A 20,815-nucleotide genomic window follows, 5' to 3' on the forward strand; every position below is an offset into this window, starting at 1 on the left:
TATATTAGAGGCAGAAATTGTGAAAATAGCCAATCTACATGCTCACAAGTGAGAGAGAGAGAGAGAAAGAGAGAGCATATAGATCTGCTATTTTCACAGAAAGAGTCGACTTGTCGACTTTTTCGTTAATGCCCTAACACACACACACACACACACACACACACACACACACACACACACACACGCGCACACACACACACACACACACACACACACACACACACACACACACACACACACACACACACACACACACACTCTCTCTCTCTCTCTCTCTCTCTCTCTCTCTCTCTCTTCTCTCTCTCTCTCTCTCTCTCTCTCTCTCTCTCTCTCTCTCTCTCTCTCTCTCTCTCTCATCCATGTCCAGTCTACCCACCTCAGATCTATATCTACTGTGTGCGCACCACTCTCCTCCTGGTTGAAGAGCTGACTCTGCGTCGCTGGGCTCTGCCCTGCTGCTCTGACGGATAGGCCACCACCTGGGTGGACGATCCCTGGACCTGCAGCCCCTCCGACTCCCTCATATCCCGGGCCATCTGAGAGAGGGTCTGCTGTGGGTTGGTCTGCAGCCGCTGGAACAGGCTTTCCCGGTTAATTTTCCTCTCTGGGCAGCTGAAAGTCAGGGCTACCCCAGAATCTGACTTCATTTCCCGAGAGAAACCGTCCGAGGTGCCATCAAAGCAGCGTCCGATAGCGATCTCCTTTGCCACCCTCGGGTTCTGGTCCGTGACCGTATAGATGCCATAGTTGTGTCCCAGCGGATCGAAAGGTGCCAGCATGTTGAACGCAAAGGAATCGTTGTTTTGAACAACTGGGGGGTGTTTGATGAGATATTCCTGTAGAAGGCTGTTGGTATTAATCCTGCGACAATTACCCTGCGGGATGACTGATATGAGTGATCGGTCCACCTCGGCTTGGTCAAACAGCATTCCGCTGCATTTAAATTCCACACAGGCTGCCGAGGCGTTGGCCTCCCTCATGTCCCGGGTGCTGCGTATATCCCTGATACCGTAGAGCTTGCCTTTGGTCTCGCGGTGTGTTCCTCCCAGGGTCCTGGACCTGACCATCACTTCCTTCTGCCCGTGTATCCTGACCTTGATGAAGCACGCCCTGAACTCCTGGGGATTGGGCCACCAGGAGAGGTAGTCGCCCGTCCAGGTCGTCAAATCGGTCTCCTGGAAGGGAACAACGTTGTATTCATACTTGTCCTTTTCCACTCGGAAGAATCTGAAATGGTTTGCGTCAACAGGGGCGTTTTCACAGGCTACTAAACTCCGGTAGGGGTATATTGGCCCATTGGTCTCGTCAAAGTTATTTGGGTTCGGTTTTGCCAAGTTAGTCCTGAAGGCTGTTTTCTTCAGGGCGGGATCGTCGTGGTCTGTGCGCTGGTAGTCTAACTTATCCAGATATGGCTGGGATACTCCGATGATATTTGGATTCATCTTAGGGGTAGAAGGAGCCGCCTCAAGCTCTTCCCCTCCCATCATCGCCGTGACATAGGCTGTATAGGCATCAGGCCTCTGGGCATCGCAGAACGCTGGCAAACAGGCTCCGTTGGGTCCAGTTATCACACTGTCAAAGCGGCCCCATGCCCTGGGATTGGACGAGTAGCCAGGCTTGGGCTCCAGGTTTATCAGGCTGATCACGACACCCTCCAACTGCTCGGTGGGGAGGAACTTGTCGCCCATGTAGGCCCGGACCTTGACGTAGCAGCGCCGGTTTTCGGGCACGTCCAGATTGAACAAGCGGCGTTCTCTGATCTCCATGTTGCCGATGAGGAACGTGCGCTCCTCTCGCTTGCTCCTGCCGTGGCCACCGGTGGTCCTCTGCGTGTAGCTGAACTCACTCTCCTCCTCCCAGACCCCCGTGTCCGGGTTCAAGGACCACAGCTTCATCTTGGGGATGTGCTCTTGCATCGTGATGTGCTGCGTGTCGAGGAGGACCTGGACGGCGCCCGCCCCGAGGACCTCCTGGTTGGTTTGGTCCCTGAAGTCGACGGAGAACATGCCGTAGGTCCTCAGCGGGAGCATGTCGCCCTCGGCGTCCACAAAGTTGAGGTCGCCGGGGGCCGCGGCGGCCGTCGTGATATTCCTGGGGTCAATGAATGTGACGCTGGCTTTTACGGTTCCTTCGTATATCTCTCCGTTTTCCTTGTGGAAGGAATTTGGGGGAATGACTAATTGGCCTATGGGATCCTCCCCTTTGATTTCGCCCAGTTCAATGGTGTTGGTCTCCCCTGCATCGATATCAATCGCCGCCTGCTTTCTCATCACCTTCACATCGTGGTAAATGGATCCTCCCCTCTTGTCAAAGATGAACACCTTTGGAGTGTCTATGCATTTCTGCGTGGGATCAGCAAAAGTCACAACCAGCCTCTCTGTCTCTGGGGTGACATTCAGTGTAAAACCGCCTTGGTATCCAGTGGTGCCTACTCGCTCTTTACCAATGTAGATATGTCCAAAACGCAGCGGTTCGTGGTTGTCGGCGGTGACCACTCGGCCACGGACCAGTACAATTGGCTCAACACACTTCTGGCAGCTGCACTTGGACACAGCGCGGACGGGCAAGCTGTAGCTCCCGCAGTCGATGGTTTGACTTTCCATGCTTTCGACGGCACAGCAGAAAGCACCGCCATCCCTGCAGCGCATATCGAAATCCAAGGAGCCAGCGCATTTGTTGTGGGGGCAGCGGCCAGCGTTGTAATACTTGGAGTCAGTCCCAGGCTGAACACAGTCCATGGGCAGCCTGATTAGGTGATTCTCCGGAGTGGAATTACACGCCGGTGTTCCTTTAGCTGTGAATTACACAACACAAATGATGAATTAGTGCTGATGTTGACACAGAATACATTTACACCTGATACACAGCAGCATACACATGGAACTAATAGTTATACACACATATCTCACAGTAATAGAATTACAATATGTATCAGTGTTGCTGGGGATTAAGAAATTAAATATTACACAAAGGAATCCTTTTTTGAAATAGAAATGGCAGAGGAATGCAGGGCCGTAGCGCATCTCTATCAGCGCTCTATGCGAGCTCTCTCGAATGCTCCTCTCTCCCCTTGAGATTTTTACGGGTTTTGGCGTGATTTTAGTCGGTTTTGGGCCGGTTTGGTGCTGGTTTGGGTCCACTCCCTCCATTTTGGCGCCTCCTCTAGAATGGCGCTCTAGGCGGCCGCTTAGCTCGCCTATAGCTAAAAACAGCCATGGAGGAATGCATTTGCAAGGGAAGGGTTACACTAATGCAAGTAAGATTCAGCTAAGTGCAACTGTATGTTAAGAACAAGAACTTTACCTAGCAAAAGCAGCAACTTGTACTGTAACCTTTTGTGTGAATAACAAAAAATTCTCCTCCTCCTCCCCCCACACACACACACACACACACACACACACACACACGCACACACGCGCACACACACACACACACACACACACACACACACACACACACACACACACTTTAACACACACACACACTTTAACACGCACAATGACTGCATGAACTGAGAACACGCGTGACGGGCCAAGCCGGGCTGTGAAACATCCACGATGGGGTAATTAGACATGAAGTTGAGGAGAACATTATTTACCAACCATCCAGATGGGAACTGGAAAGAAAAGGATTATTGTTCACCCAGACATTGGCAAAATTATTAATGTGCATGATATCATGGTCTGGTTTACCGTCAAATATTCTTGTTAAAACCCCCATCTCCCAAATAAGTTGAATATTGCAGACAGATGGAACCGTCTGATTAGTCTGGAATACCATTAATGTACCCAGGACGCCTTTTGTATTTCTTCTGTAAAATAAAACATCTATTGTAGCTTCAAGCCATTCGAATGGAAAGAGGCTAATAATGAACACAAGCTGCCTTGTCGTGCAGAGAGATGACACACTGATCCCAAGGTATTGTTGTTCTATTTTCTGGTGTTCTTTTTTTTCTTTTTCATTCATGCTGTAAACACCAGGAGGTGTGTGTGTGGTGATTCTTCTGAAGAGGCTTGGGGTGGATTGATTTAACACACCCCCGCACAGAAACCCTTTGTCAAGCTATAACAAGCACCTGGGGGATGTGCACTGCAGTGTGTATCTCTCCCACACGGATATGGAAACGGACTTGTCTGACTCCACCGCAGAGAAAAAAAAGGAAAAAAGAACAGGATTTATAGACAATCTTCTGGATTTCCATTCAGTATAGTGGAGCTCTGGAGAAGTGGGGCTTAGAGGGTCTTTTACAGTGTCTAGGGGCCATCTCTCACAGTAAAGAATCTTTGTTTAGAAAGGAGCCATTTCAACCAATGTAAACATAATAAAAACCTAATGCTCCAGAAGCACCCCAGATGCTGGGAGTCTAAATAGTTTCTGATCTTACTCTCCTTGTATATAGTTCTATTAAATGACGCAGGTAGAGCACTTCTCTCTTTCAGGTGAGGTACTGTACACAGTGGATCAGCTGGCATGAACTTCCCATGAAGATGTATATTCAATTGCCATTGCAGCTGCACTTTGTTTAATGCAATTCAATGTGCCATCTAGTGCTCCTTTCCAGGTTTTTTTGTAAAAATGTGTCATTTCAGGTGAATTGTAAAAACGACTATTAGCCTGGCCGTGTCTGCTGTTTTTACGGCATGGCACCTAGGGGGCTGTGTTCAGGGTGTTGCTGGAAATGAGTGGTGTAAATCAGCTACAACTGTGAAAAAGAAACAAAAAAAAGATAATAATAATAATAATAAAATCTTACAAGCTGCTAATCTCGCAAACCACTGGACCGCTCAGCGCCAAATGTCTTGTGCACACTGCCAGTAGGCCAAGAAAGAAAACCGAATAATTTGTACATATGGCGAATACTTTTTTTTTTTTGGTGACAATTCGTTTTTTTTTTTTTTTTTTACATTTTGTGAAAGTCTCAAACCCACAGTCCCTCCATATTTGGAGAACCCTGACGTAATCAATATGACGTCATCAACATGACATCATGAGATCCAGAGATAGCCGCTACAATACATGACCTTGTGCGTACGTATGTCCATGTGTATACGTATCCGTATGTCCCTTTTCTGATTAGACAATATAATGATTTTCTCCACTCACAGTATGTACAGCGGGGAAAGTAAGTATTGCATATTTTGCACGTTTTCCTTGTTACATCATCGTCATACTGTACTTATAGTGTGCTACTCGAACCAGGGGTTTACCAGGCTAACTCGAACCCACACTGTTTCTTGAGGAACAGTATTTCATCACTGTCGGGGAGAAACCTCCTATCTCCAAGTTTACCTAAAGCTACGCAAAGCTTTTACGTACAGTAAAGCAAAGCCCTGCTTCATCATACAAGACACAAAACTAGTGAAAATAGCAGATCTACAAGCACACAACGCCTCCGCGAGGCGTTGTGTGCTTGCAGATTGGCTATTTTCACCAGTTTAAATAATTTTTAAAATGATAAATACCAAACGAACGGTTTTGGACATACAAGATTTCCACCCGACAACGACGATTCTCCACCCGACAACGACGATTCTCTAGTGTGAAGTGTGAATTGAGCACCGCTCACTTCACACCGGTGTGATTTTTATTTTAAAGAATTACGGTAAATAGATACTGCACGTACCAACCACTGTGAGGAAGGCCTGGGAGGACTTGATGCTGCCTGCGGAGCTGCTGGCTTTGCAGTGGTAGTGACCTGCCTGCTCACGCTTCAGGTCTTTCAGCACAAGGTCCTCTTCGTACTTATACAGCTTCCTGTCCAGCAGAGTCCCATTATGGTACCTGAATGGCAGGGGCAAAGAGGCAAGGGTGAGGGGGCGAAGAGAAGGGAGAGGTAGAGCAGAGTTTCTCTAAGAAGAAGAAACACACTCCTCAATCAAGGAGCCAGCCAAACATTTCAAACAGCTTCCATATGTTTGTGAGGCGCAGAAATCTGCACATGCATGCATGCGTAGTCACGTACTGTACGTGAGCTATCTCTTCCGCTACGGCCGCCAGGGGTCTTCAACAGGGGGTCCGGGACCCCTAGGGGGTCCTCAGAGTTACTACAGGGGGGCCGTCAAAACTTTGTGTGATATGGTAATTATTTTTAAATGAACTTGAACCCTCACATCCCTATTCTAAGGAGAACTTTAGTCAAAATTGGCAGATCTACAAGCTTGTAGATTTGGCAAATAGGTTTGGTGTAGAGGTAAAAAAAGACCAAGTACAGAGTGAAATGTCAAATTTACTAAATATCGACGATTTAAGTGGTTAAATGTCTGAAAAAACACATTCACGTGAATCCAACATAGACTGACGACAGTGCTGTCAAACAAGTCTATGAATCTATCTATGAAATCGATGAAAATCCTCAACACAATTTTATACAATATCTAGTGGGGGTCCCTGCTTTATCTCCCTTTCCTTGGCCTGAAAGACCCCTGCGCTACGCAGTTTCACACAGGTCCAAACTCTGCCAATGTGTTGCTCATCTGTCATTCTAAAAGTTGAGACAGTGTGATCCGTCATCTCACCAGTAATATTTGTCTGGCGTCGGCGCTCCTGTTGCCCTGCAACACAACAGCACACGTCCTCCCACGTAACGCACTTTGTCCTCTGGGTGTTTGACGATGTACGGCATCTCTGCAGACAACGGAAGGAAACAAGCCCTCAGGACCTCACTCTGACTGTTGTAAACGGCACCACAGAGTCCTCAGAACACATAAAACTCAATCAAGCCTTAGACCTTAAACTCTTGTTGGTCTCCACGCTTATGAAAAACGATTGGTGCGAGGATTGTAGTTTGAAATACTGCAGAGGCGAATACCCTGTTTATTTAGTTTCCATATGGAGGTGTGTATAACTGCTTGAGACTACTTCAGGCTTTCCACTTGCAGTCTATACTACATTTACCATTTGTGTTTCCATATGTGGTGACTATATGGTCCATGAATGGATGCCTTACTGCCTCTGTAGGACCATATAAATGACAACACTCATTCTCGAAGGAACCCATTACTGACACTAAAAAATAAACCTAGAGATTACAAATACGTTTCTAATGCACGGTCCCACAATAAATCATGAACGGCTTTATCTCGTAGATCAATTTGTTAAGACATGTTAAGTGCATTGTTCATAAGTGAACATATACCTTATTGCTATTCATAACCATACCAAGAGTTTACAATTTACATCCACGTCACTTTTAAACTCAGTGACATGACACTCACCCAGGCACGTGCACACATAGACATGAAAGGGGCTTGAGCCCCTGCCCTTTTATCCTTCTGTAAAAAGTGCCCTCGCCAGACCATGAATGCTGTTGTTTTCACTATGCTGAAATAAATGCAAATGCCCCCCCATTCCATGCCATACCTGTAGGCAGCATTCAAGAGAATTGCCTTGTCCAAACTCTCCTGAACTTGAATGCAGCATCTTATATTGAAATATTTGCCCTCTGTGTAGGAGCATGCCGTTACGCCACATCTCCAGTATCGACTTGATTATGCTTAGTTCGGTGTGGTATCAAGCACCGAAAATAGCAGACCTCCAAGCTCCGAGCTTGGAGGTCGTGCGCTGGTCGGCTATTTCCGATATTTTCACCAAAAGGCCCTTTTAGAAATTTCAGCCCCTGCCTCTCTAACATTCTCTGCACGTGCCTATACTCACCAGCTGACTTCAGCACAGCCCGAACCCATGATGACCCTGTGCTGTTAACACTGGCTGTGGAGACGACGGTAGCCGGTGCAAACTTTTCCTTTCTGATAGAGAGCTGAGTCAGGCTAGAGGAGCAGACCCCTGGCAGGCTGAACCGGCCCTTGGCGTCCGTCCGAGCGCGGATTATCTTTGGCCGGCTGGCCAGTGCCACCCTGGCACCCGCCACTGGAACACCAGTCACTGTGTAGACCTCGCCATGCAACAAGTGGCCGTCACAGACACAGCGGTTGCAGTCCTCGCTGGGACGACCCTCGGCACACACGCGCTGACATTTAGCTTAAAGGAGAGAAACAGATGTCAGTCACGCAAACACAAAGACACGTGTAGAGAAATAACACAGATCAAAGTCAGAGTTAAATGAATACTGAGTATTTTACTGTGCATGTTTAAAGGGATAGTTCACCACAAAATGACTTTTTTTCTATCAATACTCACCTCATGGAGACTTGAATTCATGGATTTAGTTTTTGTTGCATTCCTAAGCAAATAATTTGAGGAGACTCTTTGTGTCTCCATAGGGAACAAAGCAGGCCCTTTGTGCAGCGGCTTCAAATGCTATCAACGCATTGAATGGGAATTTTGAATGGGAATTTGTGTCTCCATAGGTAACCACTGCTGGTCATCAAATTATTGGCTTGGAAATGCGACAAAAACAAAAGAAATATCCATGAATTCAAGTCTCCATGGGATGAGTAATTGATAGAAAAAAAGGAATTATTTTTGTGTGTACTCTTGTCATAGATGTAACCATTTATTGCAAATGAAACACAGTTATACTTTATTATTAATAACCAACCAGCTTAAAGCAAAATTAAGCTAAACCATGCTAAGCTAAATCAGGAAACAAGATGCAGAAACTCCACATCCATAGCCTATACAATAATTACAGTAAGACCCTGAAATTCTGTTAAAGGAGCACTTCACCTATTGTCAACCTTATCTTCATATAATTGGTAATAGAAACACTACACAAATTCAGTCAGCAGACAGCTGATTACAGCACAGGAGATGTATGACTAAATGCTTTGTGCCATTTACAGCATTGTGATCCTGTATGCTACTGTATACAACATTATATTTAATGTATCATGTCATAGCGTGAATGCACATCTGTTCATATCATTTGATGGGCGCGTCTACCTGGGCACGGCCTCTTCCCACACTTCTGGACTTCCACGGGTCTTCCGATGCACTGCACTCTCCGCGAGTTCCTGGCACAGGTCCTCCGTCTGACCATTCGACCTCCTCCACAGGACGTTGAGCAGGAACCCCATGGACCCCATGGGCTCCATATGGCTACTCGCATTATGAGACAGGAGAGGACAGCATGCAAAAAAGACATTCAGCTAAAATACAAGAAGATAATAAGACAATATATCGTCATTGTAAGTTCTTTTGCAAAGTAAAGCCCTGGTTCATCATACAAGGCCGTCGCACAAAGGTAGTGAAAACAGCAGATCTACAAGCACACAACGCCTCGCGAGGCGTTGTGTGCTTGTAGATCGGCTGTTTTCACTAGTTTGACTCATTTTTAAATGATAAATGCAAAACTAACGGTTTTGGACATACAAGGTTTTCACCCGACAACGACAATATATTTTACAATGCCAGATTTATTTCCAAGCATTGATTGTCAACCATTATGGCAAAAATGCTTTTGAATCACAAAGTCACAAGGTACAATGATAGATGCAATACATGCAGTATTTCATTACCAGACACCCATCATATTTTTAAGCAGTGCAGTATGGCATAAACAGATGCAACTGATTACTACACAAAGCTGCAACTCATTTCTTTAATCGATATAATTCACGAGGAACTGGTTAAACAAAGTGGTTTACAAAGTTTTTGTGGCCAAAAACACACCAACGGGACAAGTCAAAGACACAACTGTATTAAAATGAAAATAGCAGATCTACAACTTAACAACACATCAAATAAAAATAAATTCATTATACAATACATGTATAATGTACTGTGTGTGTGTGTGTGTGTGTGTGTGTGTGTGTGTGTGTGTGTGTGTGTGTGTGTGTGTGTGTGTGTGTGTGTGTGTGTGTGCGCGCGTGTGCGCGTGCGTGCTTGCAAAGCAGATCTACAAGCACACATCGTCACGTTGTGTGCTTGTATAATTATTATTTTTGTAAGATTTGTTTTTGGGCTTTTATGCCTTTACCGATAGGACAGTAGACTGACAGGAAATGGGTAGAGAGATGGGGAGTGACACGAAACAAAGGTAGACCGGAAGGCCAGCGGGCGCCCCATGTGTGCTTGTATTTTAAATATTTTTAAAAATATATATTTATTTTTTTTAAGTAGGAAAAGAAAATTGAATTTCCTACTTGAGTCGCGACCCATAAAAATGGGTCCGCGACCCACTGTTTGGGAAACAGTGAAGTAAAGTCAGTGACTGGCGGAGGCTGCCTGACAGGAGGAAAGCCATGGTGGTTTGGCTGTGGCTGCTGTGTGTTCTCCAGCACTTCAGGTACTGGAGACAGGGGCGTCACAAGGGGTAGGAAAGTGGGACTGAGTTACTAGGGCCCAAGGTGGAGGGGCCCTAGTAACTTTAGCTATTGAAAAATAGCAGATATACAAGCTCACAGCGCGGCACCGAGTGCCGCGCTGCGAGCTTGTAGATCTGCTATTTTTTTGAAAAGTCGTGAAAATGTGTGCAAATCTTTGAATATGTATTTTTTAAGCGAACATTTGTAACTCAAACTTTGCTTCCGGGGGGGTCCCTGGAACTAAATATTTTGAGATGGGGGTCCGTGGCCAAATTCATATCATTTTGGGGGTCCTTCACATGAAAAAGTTCGAGCATCACTGACATGGAAACATGGGTTTCTTGCACACATTTTCACAATTTTTCAAAAATAGCAGATCTACAAGCTCGCAGCGCGGCACTCGGTGCTGCGTTGTGAGCTTGTATATCTGCTATTTTTCAATAGTTAACATTCATGGGGGGCCCGTAGTGAATCCTTGTACCCAGGGCCCAGAATTTGGTGTGACGCCCCTGACTGGAGACACAACTCCTCCCTGACAGGGAGAGAGAGAGTCCTCTACTGATCAAAACCCCTGGAGCCCGCCTGCTCACATCAAAGGTGAATTCAATGAGAATGGCAGATAATTGGAAGGGGGGGGGAAATGTCCAAAAGAAAAACACAGAAGACAAAGACAAGCTGCAAATACTTTTAGATGATAAAACCTCGACTGACTTGCCAGTCGTTAATTTTCCTTTTCCCCAGCTTCCTGCACATTTTTTGCATTTTCCCTTTTTTTTTTAAAGGGAAGGAATTGTTAATGTAGTCCTGACTGTCCTCACATCTGAAACGACCATGACAGGCTGGCTGTTTGATGTTCCAATGTGGCGGTTCCAGTGAAATTCAATATGATATGCACACTCTCTTTTTCATTTATACACCCTTTAAAGAAACATGATGTCCATTCTGTGGCCAAACATTTCAACAGTTTGGGCCAGAGACTGTGATTGCTGTCTTAGGCCTATATCCCATGTCCTTTTAAAAGATGCATAACTAATAATAATACTGATGATGATGATGATGATGATCATGATGATGGTTGTATTTTGAGCACATTGGTTATTAAACTATGAGAATGCAGGGGTTGCCATGAATCTGAGAAGCCGGTCTAGGCTGCTGCATTTGATCTTCGCCAAAGGTATAGACCATAATACTGCTGCAAAAGGATATACAGTTCTATTGAAAACAAATTAACAGCAGCTGGGTATCTTATATTTACATATCGTCGCTGTAGAAACCTTGTTGTAGTAGCAGGCGTTCATTTATGAAAAAAATGTTGAAATATGGAGATACAAGTTTTCTGCTCGACAGCGACAATATGATATGTATAACAGAGGTGTATCCGAAACCTCCCCACCCAGCTTTGAACCCAGGTCTCCCACATGAAAGTCCAATATCTTAACCATTACTCCAAAGGAATATCCTTATGGAACGAGGGCAGATACTAGACTTTTGAGGCTTCAAGCTGGGGCTGCGACTTCTCTCCGCCACACTCACCCCCCTTTGACTGCCTCCTACGGGGAAGCCCGGATCCTGGTCACGGCACCAATGTAACGGAGGTGAATCCGAACCTCCCCACTCGGCTTTGAACCCGGGTCTCCCGTGTGAAAGTCCAATATCTTAACCATTTACTCCAAAGGGCTATCCCTATGGAACGAGGGCAGATACTAGACTTTTGAGGCTTCAGGCTGGGGCTGCGACTCTCTCCGCCACATATGCATAATCTTATCCCGATGTTGCTATTGTACCTGTGCATGGCGGGGTGGCACACTCTCTCCTCTCAGAGTGGTGCCCTTGGCACGCTGGCACCAACAGCAGCGGGAGGACCTGGGCACTCACACACGTCCTCTGGCGGACCTGGACGCCCACGTCGTTGCACGCCACGGTGGAACAGGGACCCCAGTCGCCCCAGTCCGTCCAGTAAGCCTGGACTAAAACACACGCCATAAACACCATGGGCATCACAGAAGAGGTCTTTTTTTATGTAATCACGTAATACCTTAATGAAGGTTAAGACCATGCCTAACTACTCCCTCATTACTATGGAGCCGTCTGAAGACTCAAGAGCCAACACGATACCCCCACCCTGAGTCTCCCTGGGTCGAGCCCCATCGTACCCACCCCCCAAGACCGCAATCCTCCATTCGCTCCTTTCTGGCGTTCATTACCTTGGCAAGCTATCACAATAAACCTTTTCACTACATTCTCTTGAGGCGTGGTCTTTGTTGGTTAAAAAATAATGTAGTGTTTAACGGTCCCTTGCCGACGAGTAGACTAATTTCACGGTGGGAAAAATACAAAGCACGTTTGATGGGTTTACCATGGCAGATAACTGCTGTGCTCTCTCTCACTCACACTGCTCATTGTAAGCGTACATGTGCGTGCGCTTACGTAAGCATGTGCATACGAGCAGACATGAGGCATGTGGGTGTCTGTAGTTTGTCGGTTGTGTGCATGTGAGTACCTCTCGCGCTGTCTTGGCAGCACAACCCTGAGTTGTCTGAGTGCTACCGTCAGGGGCGTCACGGGGGGGGGGGGGGGGGGGAGTGGGACTGAGTTACCAGGGCGCAAGGTGGAGGGGCCTGGAATTATTTTATACTTTAGCTATTGAAAAATAGCTCACAGCGCGGCACCGAGTGATGTGCTGCGAGCTTATATATTTGCTATTTTTGAAAAGTCATGAAAATGTGTGCAAATCTTTGAATATTTTTAAGCGAACATTTGTAACTCAAATTTTGCTTCTGGGGGGTCCCTGGAACATGATATTTTGAGATGGTGGTCCGTGGCCAAATGCATATCATTTTTGGGGGCTCTTGACATGAAAAGGTTTGAGCACCACTGACACAGAGACATAGGTTTTTCCAAAAAAAAACCTAGAAGGATTGAAATATTCAAAGACTTGCACAAATTTTCATGATTTTTCAAAAATAGCAGATCTACAAGCTTGCAGCGCTGCACTCTGTGCTGTGCTGTGAGCTTGTATATCTGCTATTTTTCAATAGTTAAAGCACAAAATGTGAGTGAATCCTTGTACCCAGGGCCCAGAATTTGGTGCGACACCCCTTTTTGCATGTGAGTCCCTCTCGCGCTGTCTTGGCTGCACAAAACCCTGCAGTTGTCTGAGTGCTATAGCGTACCTGGGGGACACTGGAAGCGGACGTGGTAATTGGAGCAGATGCGTCCGTACGGCTGCTCCTTATTGATGCACCAGAAGCCTTTGTCCAGGCTGGAGTGAACCACCTCGCCGGTCTCTGCCGCTGCCACCCAGTCTGTGGTGCGAGCCTCCATGGCCGTGGGCCGGGCGCACACCCTCTCTCTGTAGTAGAAACGGATGGCCTCCAGCCGCTCGTAGTCTCCGTTCCCCCCAGGATGGTCGATGTTGAACCAGGACGTCCACTCTGTCACTCCTGGGAGGCACGGGGACGAGAGACATGGGTGAAAAGGCACGGTCAAAGTGTGTTACCATGCAGAGCTACACTGCCCTACAAAGGCAGAGTGCAGTAACTACGTTCACGAATTTGACTGAAAAATGGGTTTAAAAGTGTTACAGCTGATCAGCCAAATGAGATATAGACATACAAGTGATATTACACTGATTGTAAATTTGTTCTTGAGCTAACTGTTCATCCCCCAATATCATGAAGGCTAATTTGACCTTCGGGCGACACAAATAAGTCGGTGTGTCGGAAAACGTAGTTACACATCATTACCCAGGAGAAGGTGAGGGTGAACGAATGGGGAGTTGCTTTAACATGAAGGGGAAACATGGTTCAGAACCAAGTGAAAGAGTGAAAAAGTTAAAGGGGAAGACCACCCATTTTCAATATTGAAATATGTCATTAATATACCTTAGAGGAGTTGTGTGGAAATAGAAAAAAAGTTCCCCCCCTTCTGTGTTGCCTAGAACTGGAGGATTGATTTTGGGGTTTGTATTGTAAATTACAACTTGATGACATCACACATTGTACTTTACAATACAAACCCCAAAAATCAATCTTCCAGTTCTAGGCAACACAGAAGGGGGGGAACTTTTCTTCTATTTCCACACAACTCCTCTAAGGTATATTAATGACACAGTTCAATATTGAAAATGGGTGGTCTTCCCCTTTAAGAAAGAAAGAAAGAAAGAAAGAAAGAAAGAAAGAAAGAAAGAAAGAATTGGGAGAAATGGGGGATAGGAGTTAGAAAGTTTAAGAGGAGGTCTGCTACTGCCATTTGAGGTTGAGTTCATACACCCAGGGGAGGTGTGCATTGTCCAGGTTCTTTCCAAGCCCCCTGGCTTGACGGTTGAGGCACGTTGTCTAGGTTTTTGTCTGCCACATGTTCTGAGCTCACAGCATTTCCATGGGGCGCGGGGTGTGAGGGGCGCATCAAGGAAAGGCTGCATTGCAATGCATTAGCGCCATACTGATGGAGTGTCTTTTCTTTCACTTTGTAATGTATTGCTCCCAGTGTAATCCCTGAGCCCCACGGAGGAATCTGTCCATACGGGGTTTGAGGTCAAGATATGCGCTGCAGAACACAGACGCCTGGTGTTCAATTAAAAACAGTTGTAAAAGAAATATGACTCAAAGAAAACACAAAAGCATTCTCACAAAATGATGTGAGTCAGAATGTGCGTGCCTCACTATTAAGCCTTTTTTTCAGGGAGCGACACCATCATGCGATGAATTTGGGGCTTTGAGAGGTACAGTATATGAGTAATTTTTCCAATTTTCTCTTTTCTCACATTAAAATAGGACTAAACCAAGCAAGTCATATAGCTAATCAAGCCTCCTCAGTCCTCACCAGGCCGCTGGAGCGGCCAGACAGAAGAGCAGCCTTAGTTTGCCTTAGTTAGAAACTATTGATTTCTAACTAAGGCAAACTTAGTTTGATTTGGAAACTATCTTTTAGCTTAATTTCGTAATTTAATTCATGTTAATAAAGTCTCTCTCTTTTTTTTTCATTCATCCTGTGTGGTTTCCCTTCTTTTTGTTATGGCCCTGGAGGCTCCAGCTGAGCCAGACCATAACAGTATCAGTAAGTATCGGTGCTAGTAGAATGTGTATCAGTAAGATACAGTATTTTAGTGCTAGTACCTGCAGTAAGGGACGTTTTAGTGCTAGTAGTACAGTACCTGTAGAATGTGTATCAGTAAGATACAGTATTTTAGTGCTAGTACCTGCAGTAAGGGACGTTTTAGTGCTAGTAGTACAGTACCTGTAGAATGTGTATCAGTAAGATACAGTATTTTAGTGCTAGTACCTGCAGTAAGGGACGTTTTAGTGCTAGTAGTACAGTACCTGTAGAATGTGTATCAGTAAGATACAGTATTTTAGTGCTTGTACCTGCAGTAAGGGACGTTTTAGTGCTAGTAGTAGTACAGTACCTGTAGTATGTGTATCAGTAAGCCTGTTGTGGGTCCCTTTACTGCTCCTGTCTGTCTGACGCCAGGTTCTGAGCAGAGAGCTGTTCCAGGCAAGCCCTGCACATAGCAAAACAAAAGACACAAAAACTTAACATTATCAAAAGACAGAGCAAAACAAAAAAAGAAAAAGAAAATCGTCTGAATGGTAGAGCACAGTGATATTGCATGTTCATCACTATTCAATTCCCAGTCGGTTCCCAAGTCTTTCAATCTATTTTGTCAATGCCTTCTGGGTCAGCTCGGATTCAGGGTTTTCCTTTAATATTCTCCTACATTCCTCTTAAATCCTTGTATTGCAGTGAGACTTATACTGTGCCGTGTGACAATTTCAAGAGCCCGTTCCTGGAAAATAGCATAGTGTACCGTTCAACAAGAGATGTTCTTGTTCTTATTGTTTAAACATGATTTGGATAGTGGACAGTTTTCGGTACAGAGGAAGTGAGGTTGTAGAGACATGGCCCTGAGTCAGGACTAGGGATGGGTATCGTTCAACTTTGAATCGATACGATACCTTTTTCGATACCTGGGAATCGATACGATACCCTTTTCGATACCATTTTCGGTACTTTTTATTTATTATTACCCTAATTCTTATTTGCCTTTTTCTATGGGCTATTTTACACACCAAAATAGGTTATTAAGCCAGTTATTCAGCCATTTTCATGTAAAGTAGGCCTAGTAGAGTAGTTGATGTGACTACTATTACTGTTATGGCTGCTATTGTATAATTAATTCTATTGTTTGTCTACAATAGAATATACACATACTTTTTACAGATAGGCTATTGATACTGTTGAAGTTTTATTATTATTATTATTTTTATTGTTCAAAAGTATCGAAACGAGGTATCGTTCGGTTTTTACGTGAACCGATACTCGATAGTATCGACATCATGGATCGATACCATTAATGGGTATCGCAGACGATACCCATCCCTAGTCAGGACTCAAAGCCCTGAGATGTTGTGGTTGTGTGGTACACACATTAAACATGATGGAGATTAGTCACCCACTGCCTACGTGTCTCTCAGGAATATTTGGAGCGCAAGGAAAGCATCTAAACCCATACAAGAATCTGGCTATTTAATTCCAACATGAATCAGCTGTGCTCTTAGAAACATTGAACACAACAACGGAATGCAAATTCAGAGTTGAATATTGTAAATAGACCCCTTTCCCAGTGACCACTTTGAAGGATAAACTCGGCTGAAGTAGTAACATTATTGTAGGTGTATAGGTTTTTTTTTTTTTTGTACTAGTTTTTTATTTAGGTGCTACCAAGCCAGTATAGACCTGTACAGTTAACTTCCCATTGACACACAGAAACACAAAAATGAAATAGTCCCACAATAACCATAATTATGAATCTCCTGCGTTTACCTGTCACAATGGCCACTATATGAAAAGGGATCCCATGATTTTATTGCTTTATTACCATTTCATTACCATGATCGCAGCCCAAGTACAACTGTCGCAATCCCAATTAAAAAGTTGGCATCTCCAAGTTCAGTCCAAATATCCGGATGGATGTGAACTTGAATCACCCACTATGATGCATTGGGAGGTGAACCAAGGATGCAGAACAAAGAGAAGCCCACTTCAGCTCACTTCAAGCAGACTCACAAATGAGCCACGGACATCATTAAAAAGCTTTTAATGTCCAGGGCATAGCTTAATTAGCTCTATTAAAATCAAGGTTAAAAAGCCAACAATGTTTTAGAGAGGACCACAATGGGAACATTTTCCTTGGTGATATTATGCGTAGTAAGTTATGGAAGTGCTGATGTGCTCTCTTCTTTTCATCACCAAACTAAATCAATCAATCAATCAATCAATCAATCAATCAATCAATCAATCAACCAACCCAAGGATACATTTCACATCACAACAGCAGAACACTCACAATTACTGTAATTGTTCGATATGCTGTTGCAAAAATGTAGTTTTGAGATTATTTTAAGTGACACTTTAGTTGTTTAAATCTAAATGTCATTTGTGCATCAAAACGTCACGTTATTTGCCTGCACCCTGTAATTAAAAAGGATTATTGTCCTAGTTTACTCCAGTACCTTCCCTCTTCATAATTACAAGTCGCTCCTGAGATACACCAGACCAGCCTGAATTGGCGGTGAAACCCCTTTGACCCAAGTATGTTCTTTGTTGTTCTTCTTGGTATTTAGAAATGGAGTTTCCATAGCTTTTGCAAGAAATACCATAGTTTCCTGGGATGTAAGAACTAAACATTCAGATAGAGTGGACAGACAGACAGAGTCAGTAACATTGTGGTTTATTGTTGTGCACCAGCCAGGTCACTGTAGACTAGAGGAGATTCAGAGAAGATGGGGGCAGATGAGGCTGTAACAAGCAGGGACGTGCTGGGCCCCTGATTCAGCCAGGGAAAAAGAGTTGGAGAGGCCCTCATTGCGCGCTATAGAGAGAGATCTCTCTATAGCGCTGCTGCTACTCAAAGATTTGCCATTTCAGATCATGACAAGTGACAAGCCAGTGGACCAATTACATGAGTTATATTTCGTCGTTGTCGGGTGGAAACCTTGCATGTCCAAAACCGTTTGTTTTGTATTTATAATTTTAAAAATGATTTAAACTAGTGAAAACAGCCGATCTACAAGCACACAACGCCTCGCGGTGCGAGGAGTTGTGTGCTTGTAGATCTGCTGTTTTCACTACTTTTGTGCAACGGCCTTGTATGATGAAGCAGGGCTTTACTTTGCGAAAAAATGTACAAATTTGAAACTTGATGATACGAGGTTTCTGCCCGACAGTGACGATTTACTTTGTTGGCCGCCCAGCCCCCAAAATCGAACAAAGGCCGACATTTTTTTTTTTTTTGTTTTTTTTCCTAATGGCCGGCCTGGACAGTTCGCCCCAAATCCCTTTCGCCTAAGTTTCTTTTTCCGCCAACCTCACGCCGACCGCTCGGTGGGGCGGTTTTTGTATACTTGTATTTGTTTTACTGAGGATAAGATGAGAAATAGGTTTAGGGTTAGACATACAGTAAGTTTTACTGAGGTTAAGATTACGAGTAGGGTTAGGCTTTGGCACCGTTCTATACTGAGGTTAAGGTTAGGATTAGGAATAAGGTTAGGTCTAACCGTTTCACAGAGTTTACGTTTAGGAATACCAGGCAGAGACCGTGTACCCTTCCGCCGGATAGACGCCTGAGGCGAAAATAATTTTGGACGAACGGAATGGTATTCGATGAGGCATTCCCTCCCAAACGCCTCCCTCCGCCACCAACATCACAAGACAGGGGGTTTGACCTGGAAGCCACAAGGGAAAAGGAAAAGAGGGCGTCCATGGAACACCTGGAGAAATGAGACTGCAGCAGAGGCCAAGATAACCAGCATGAGGTGGAATGAACTGGTCAGGACGGCCCAGAACAGAGAGCGATGGAGACAGGTTTGTCCATGGCTGAAGCTCTCTCAGGATTGATGGGCCTAAATATGTTTTAAATCTCCGTTGTAAAAAGTTATTCTCCAGCATAATCTACATACCAATGCATCTGTCTCCCTTCTAGCACATTCCTTCAGTGTTAATTTATCCATTTCTAACTCTGACCTTTACGGGTCCATTTGGTTCCATTTTTGTTACCTACATTCTTGGAGTTCATGGCGATACGATACGATTCGATTCAATGATTTAAAATCGATATAGTAACTATTTAGCAAAGACATTAAATCTGTGTGAAACGTGTCAATTGTGCATGTTTTTTCAAGGTAAAGATCTATTATTATGGATATAAATAAGTAAACACTTTGATTCTCTAACAAATACGTGGACATATGTGGAAAAACCCGCACCTTGACATGAACACAGAGATTACACGCATTTATCGTTAGACCAAGAGTAGCTATATGGAATGGAAAAGTAATTAGACCCCTCTTTTTCATTTTCCCTCTTAAAACTGCTAAATACAAGGCACAAATACTTAGTTTCCATACAGTCAATTATTTGCACTGCAAACGATTCGATACCGATTATCTGTATTGTAAAACGATAAGATATACAAAGCCAAACAGTACGATATTTGCTTTTGTGAATCGATATAGTAGATCATTTCTAATTAAAATAGATTTTTCGATGCTATATCATTACACCCCTAACACATAGGTACTGTATACAAGATACCGTATATCCAAAGCTCATCATCAACAGGAGAGAACAGCAGGCACATATCTTTATCCCTGCATGCGCTCTGCCTCTTCAGCTCTGCCCTGTGGCAGAGAAATGGTCCATGCTTTAACCATGAACCTGTTAGTGTCCCTATTCTGGGGAAAATAATGGTATGTCATAATAGGCGAACATTCTGCAAAAAAATACAGATCTACAAGCCCACAACGTGGCACTTTGCGACACCTTTTGAGCTTGTAGATCGACAGTTTTTTTGCAAAGGCATTTGGAGGGAGCCAAGCACAGACCCCCGGGGACACCAGCCAAGAAGTAAAGTTGGTTAAGACTTAACAATTCGTCATGCAATGGTTTCGGAAAGGTGACGCATTGTGAGCTCATCTGCTATATTTTCGAGACAGAACACCATAGTATGACGGAGCATAAGTTAAGCATTAGACCAGGGGTTCTTAAACATTTTTACACCAGGACCCCATTTTATGGGGGAAATGTTTTGGCGACCCCCACACTTGATTTATAGTGCAATTTAAAAGTTGATATATTAAAATAAGGCAATAAAGGCATACATTGGTAGCCTTGAATAGGAACATTTATATGAAAATTGAATTTACAACATGTGACTCCTGCTGAGTTTGTGTCTCATAAACTCGGCTTAAAAGCTATGTGCACATTTGTAAATAGAAGCATACAGTATTGTTTACAGTACCCTATTCATCTGTTGCCAGAAACTTAAAGAAAAAAGAAGAAAACATTTCCCTGGGCTATGCTTAAAAAAATTACATAAAACATATTTTTTTTTCAGTTGTCAATGTGCAAGCCCACCATCATCTTCCCAGAGACAGGGTCCCATATTGCTTGAGAACCTCTGCATTAGACTCCTGACTGTCTGTGAATGTCAGTGGAATGTCTCACTCCAGGACGTGGGTGTACGCCGGGAAATCCATGGCTGTTATCCCATCTGGGAATGCTTTCTCAGGGTACGTGTTTCAGTGTGTGTGCTCCTGTAGTAGACAGGT

The 20,815-nt window shown here is 44.4% G+C and overlaps 1 protein-coding gene across 1 annotated transcript in view; it reads right to left on the minus strand.

Annotated features, from left to right (window-relative positions):
* Positions 1-389: 389 nt before the first annotated feature.
* cilp2 (cartilage intermediate layer protein 2) overlaps positions 390-20,815 on the minus strand; it is a gene marked incomplete at both ends in the record, with an annotated part of 39,722 nt that continues 19,296 nt past the window's right edge. The window contains 8 exons of the mRNA XM_080745446.1: positions 390-2,794; positions 5,624-5,781; positions 6,516-6,624; positions 7,654-7,977; positions 8,842-8,997; positions 11,990-12,172; positions 13,379-13,648; positions 15,613-15,708. Coding sequence (XP_080601572.1) covers positions 390-2,794; positions 5,624-5,781; positions 6,516-6,624; positions 7,654-7,977; positions 8,842-8,997; positions 11,990-12,172; positions 13,379-13,648; positions 15,613-15,708 — 3,701 coding nt within the window. The remainder of the gene's footprint in view (positions 2,795-5,623; positions 5,782-6,515; positions 6,625-7,653; positions 7,978-8,841; positions 8,998-11,989; positions 12,173-13,378; positions 13,649-15,612; positions 15,709-20,815) is intronic.

The sequence above is a fragment of the Nannobrachium achirus genome (assembly GCF_963921795.1).
Source record: "Nannobrachium achirus genome assembly, chromosome: 1".
NCBI classification, from domain to species: Eukaryota; Metazoa; Chordata; class Actinopteri; order Myctophiformes; family Myctophidae; genus Nannobrachium; species Nannobrachium achirus.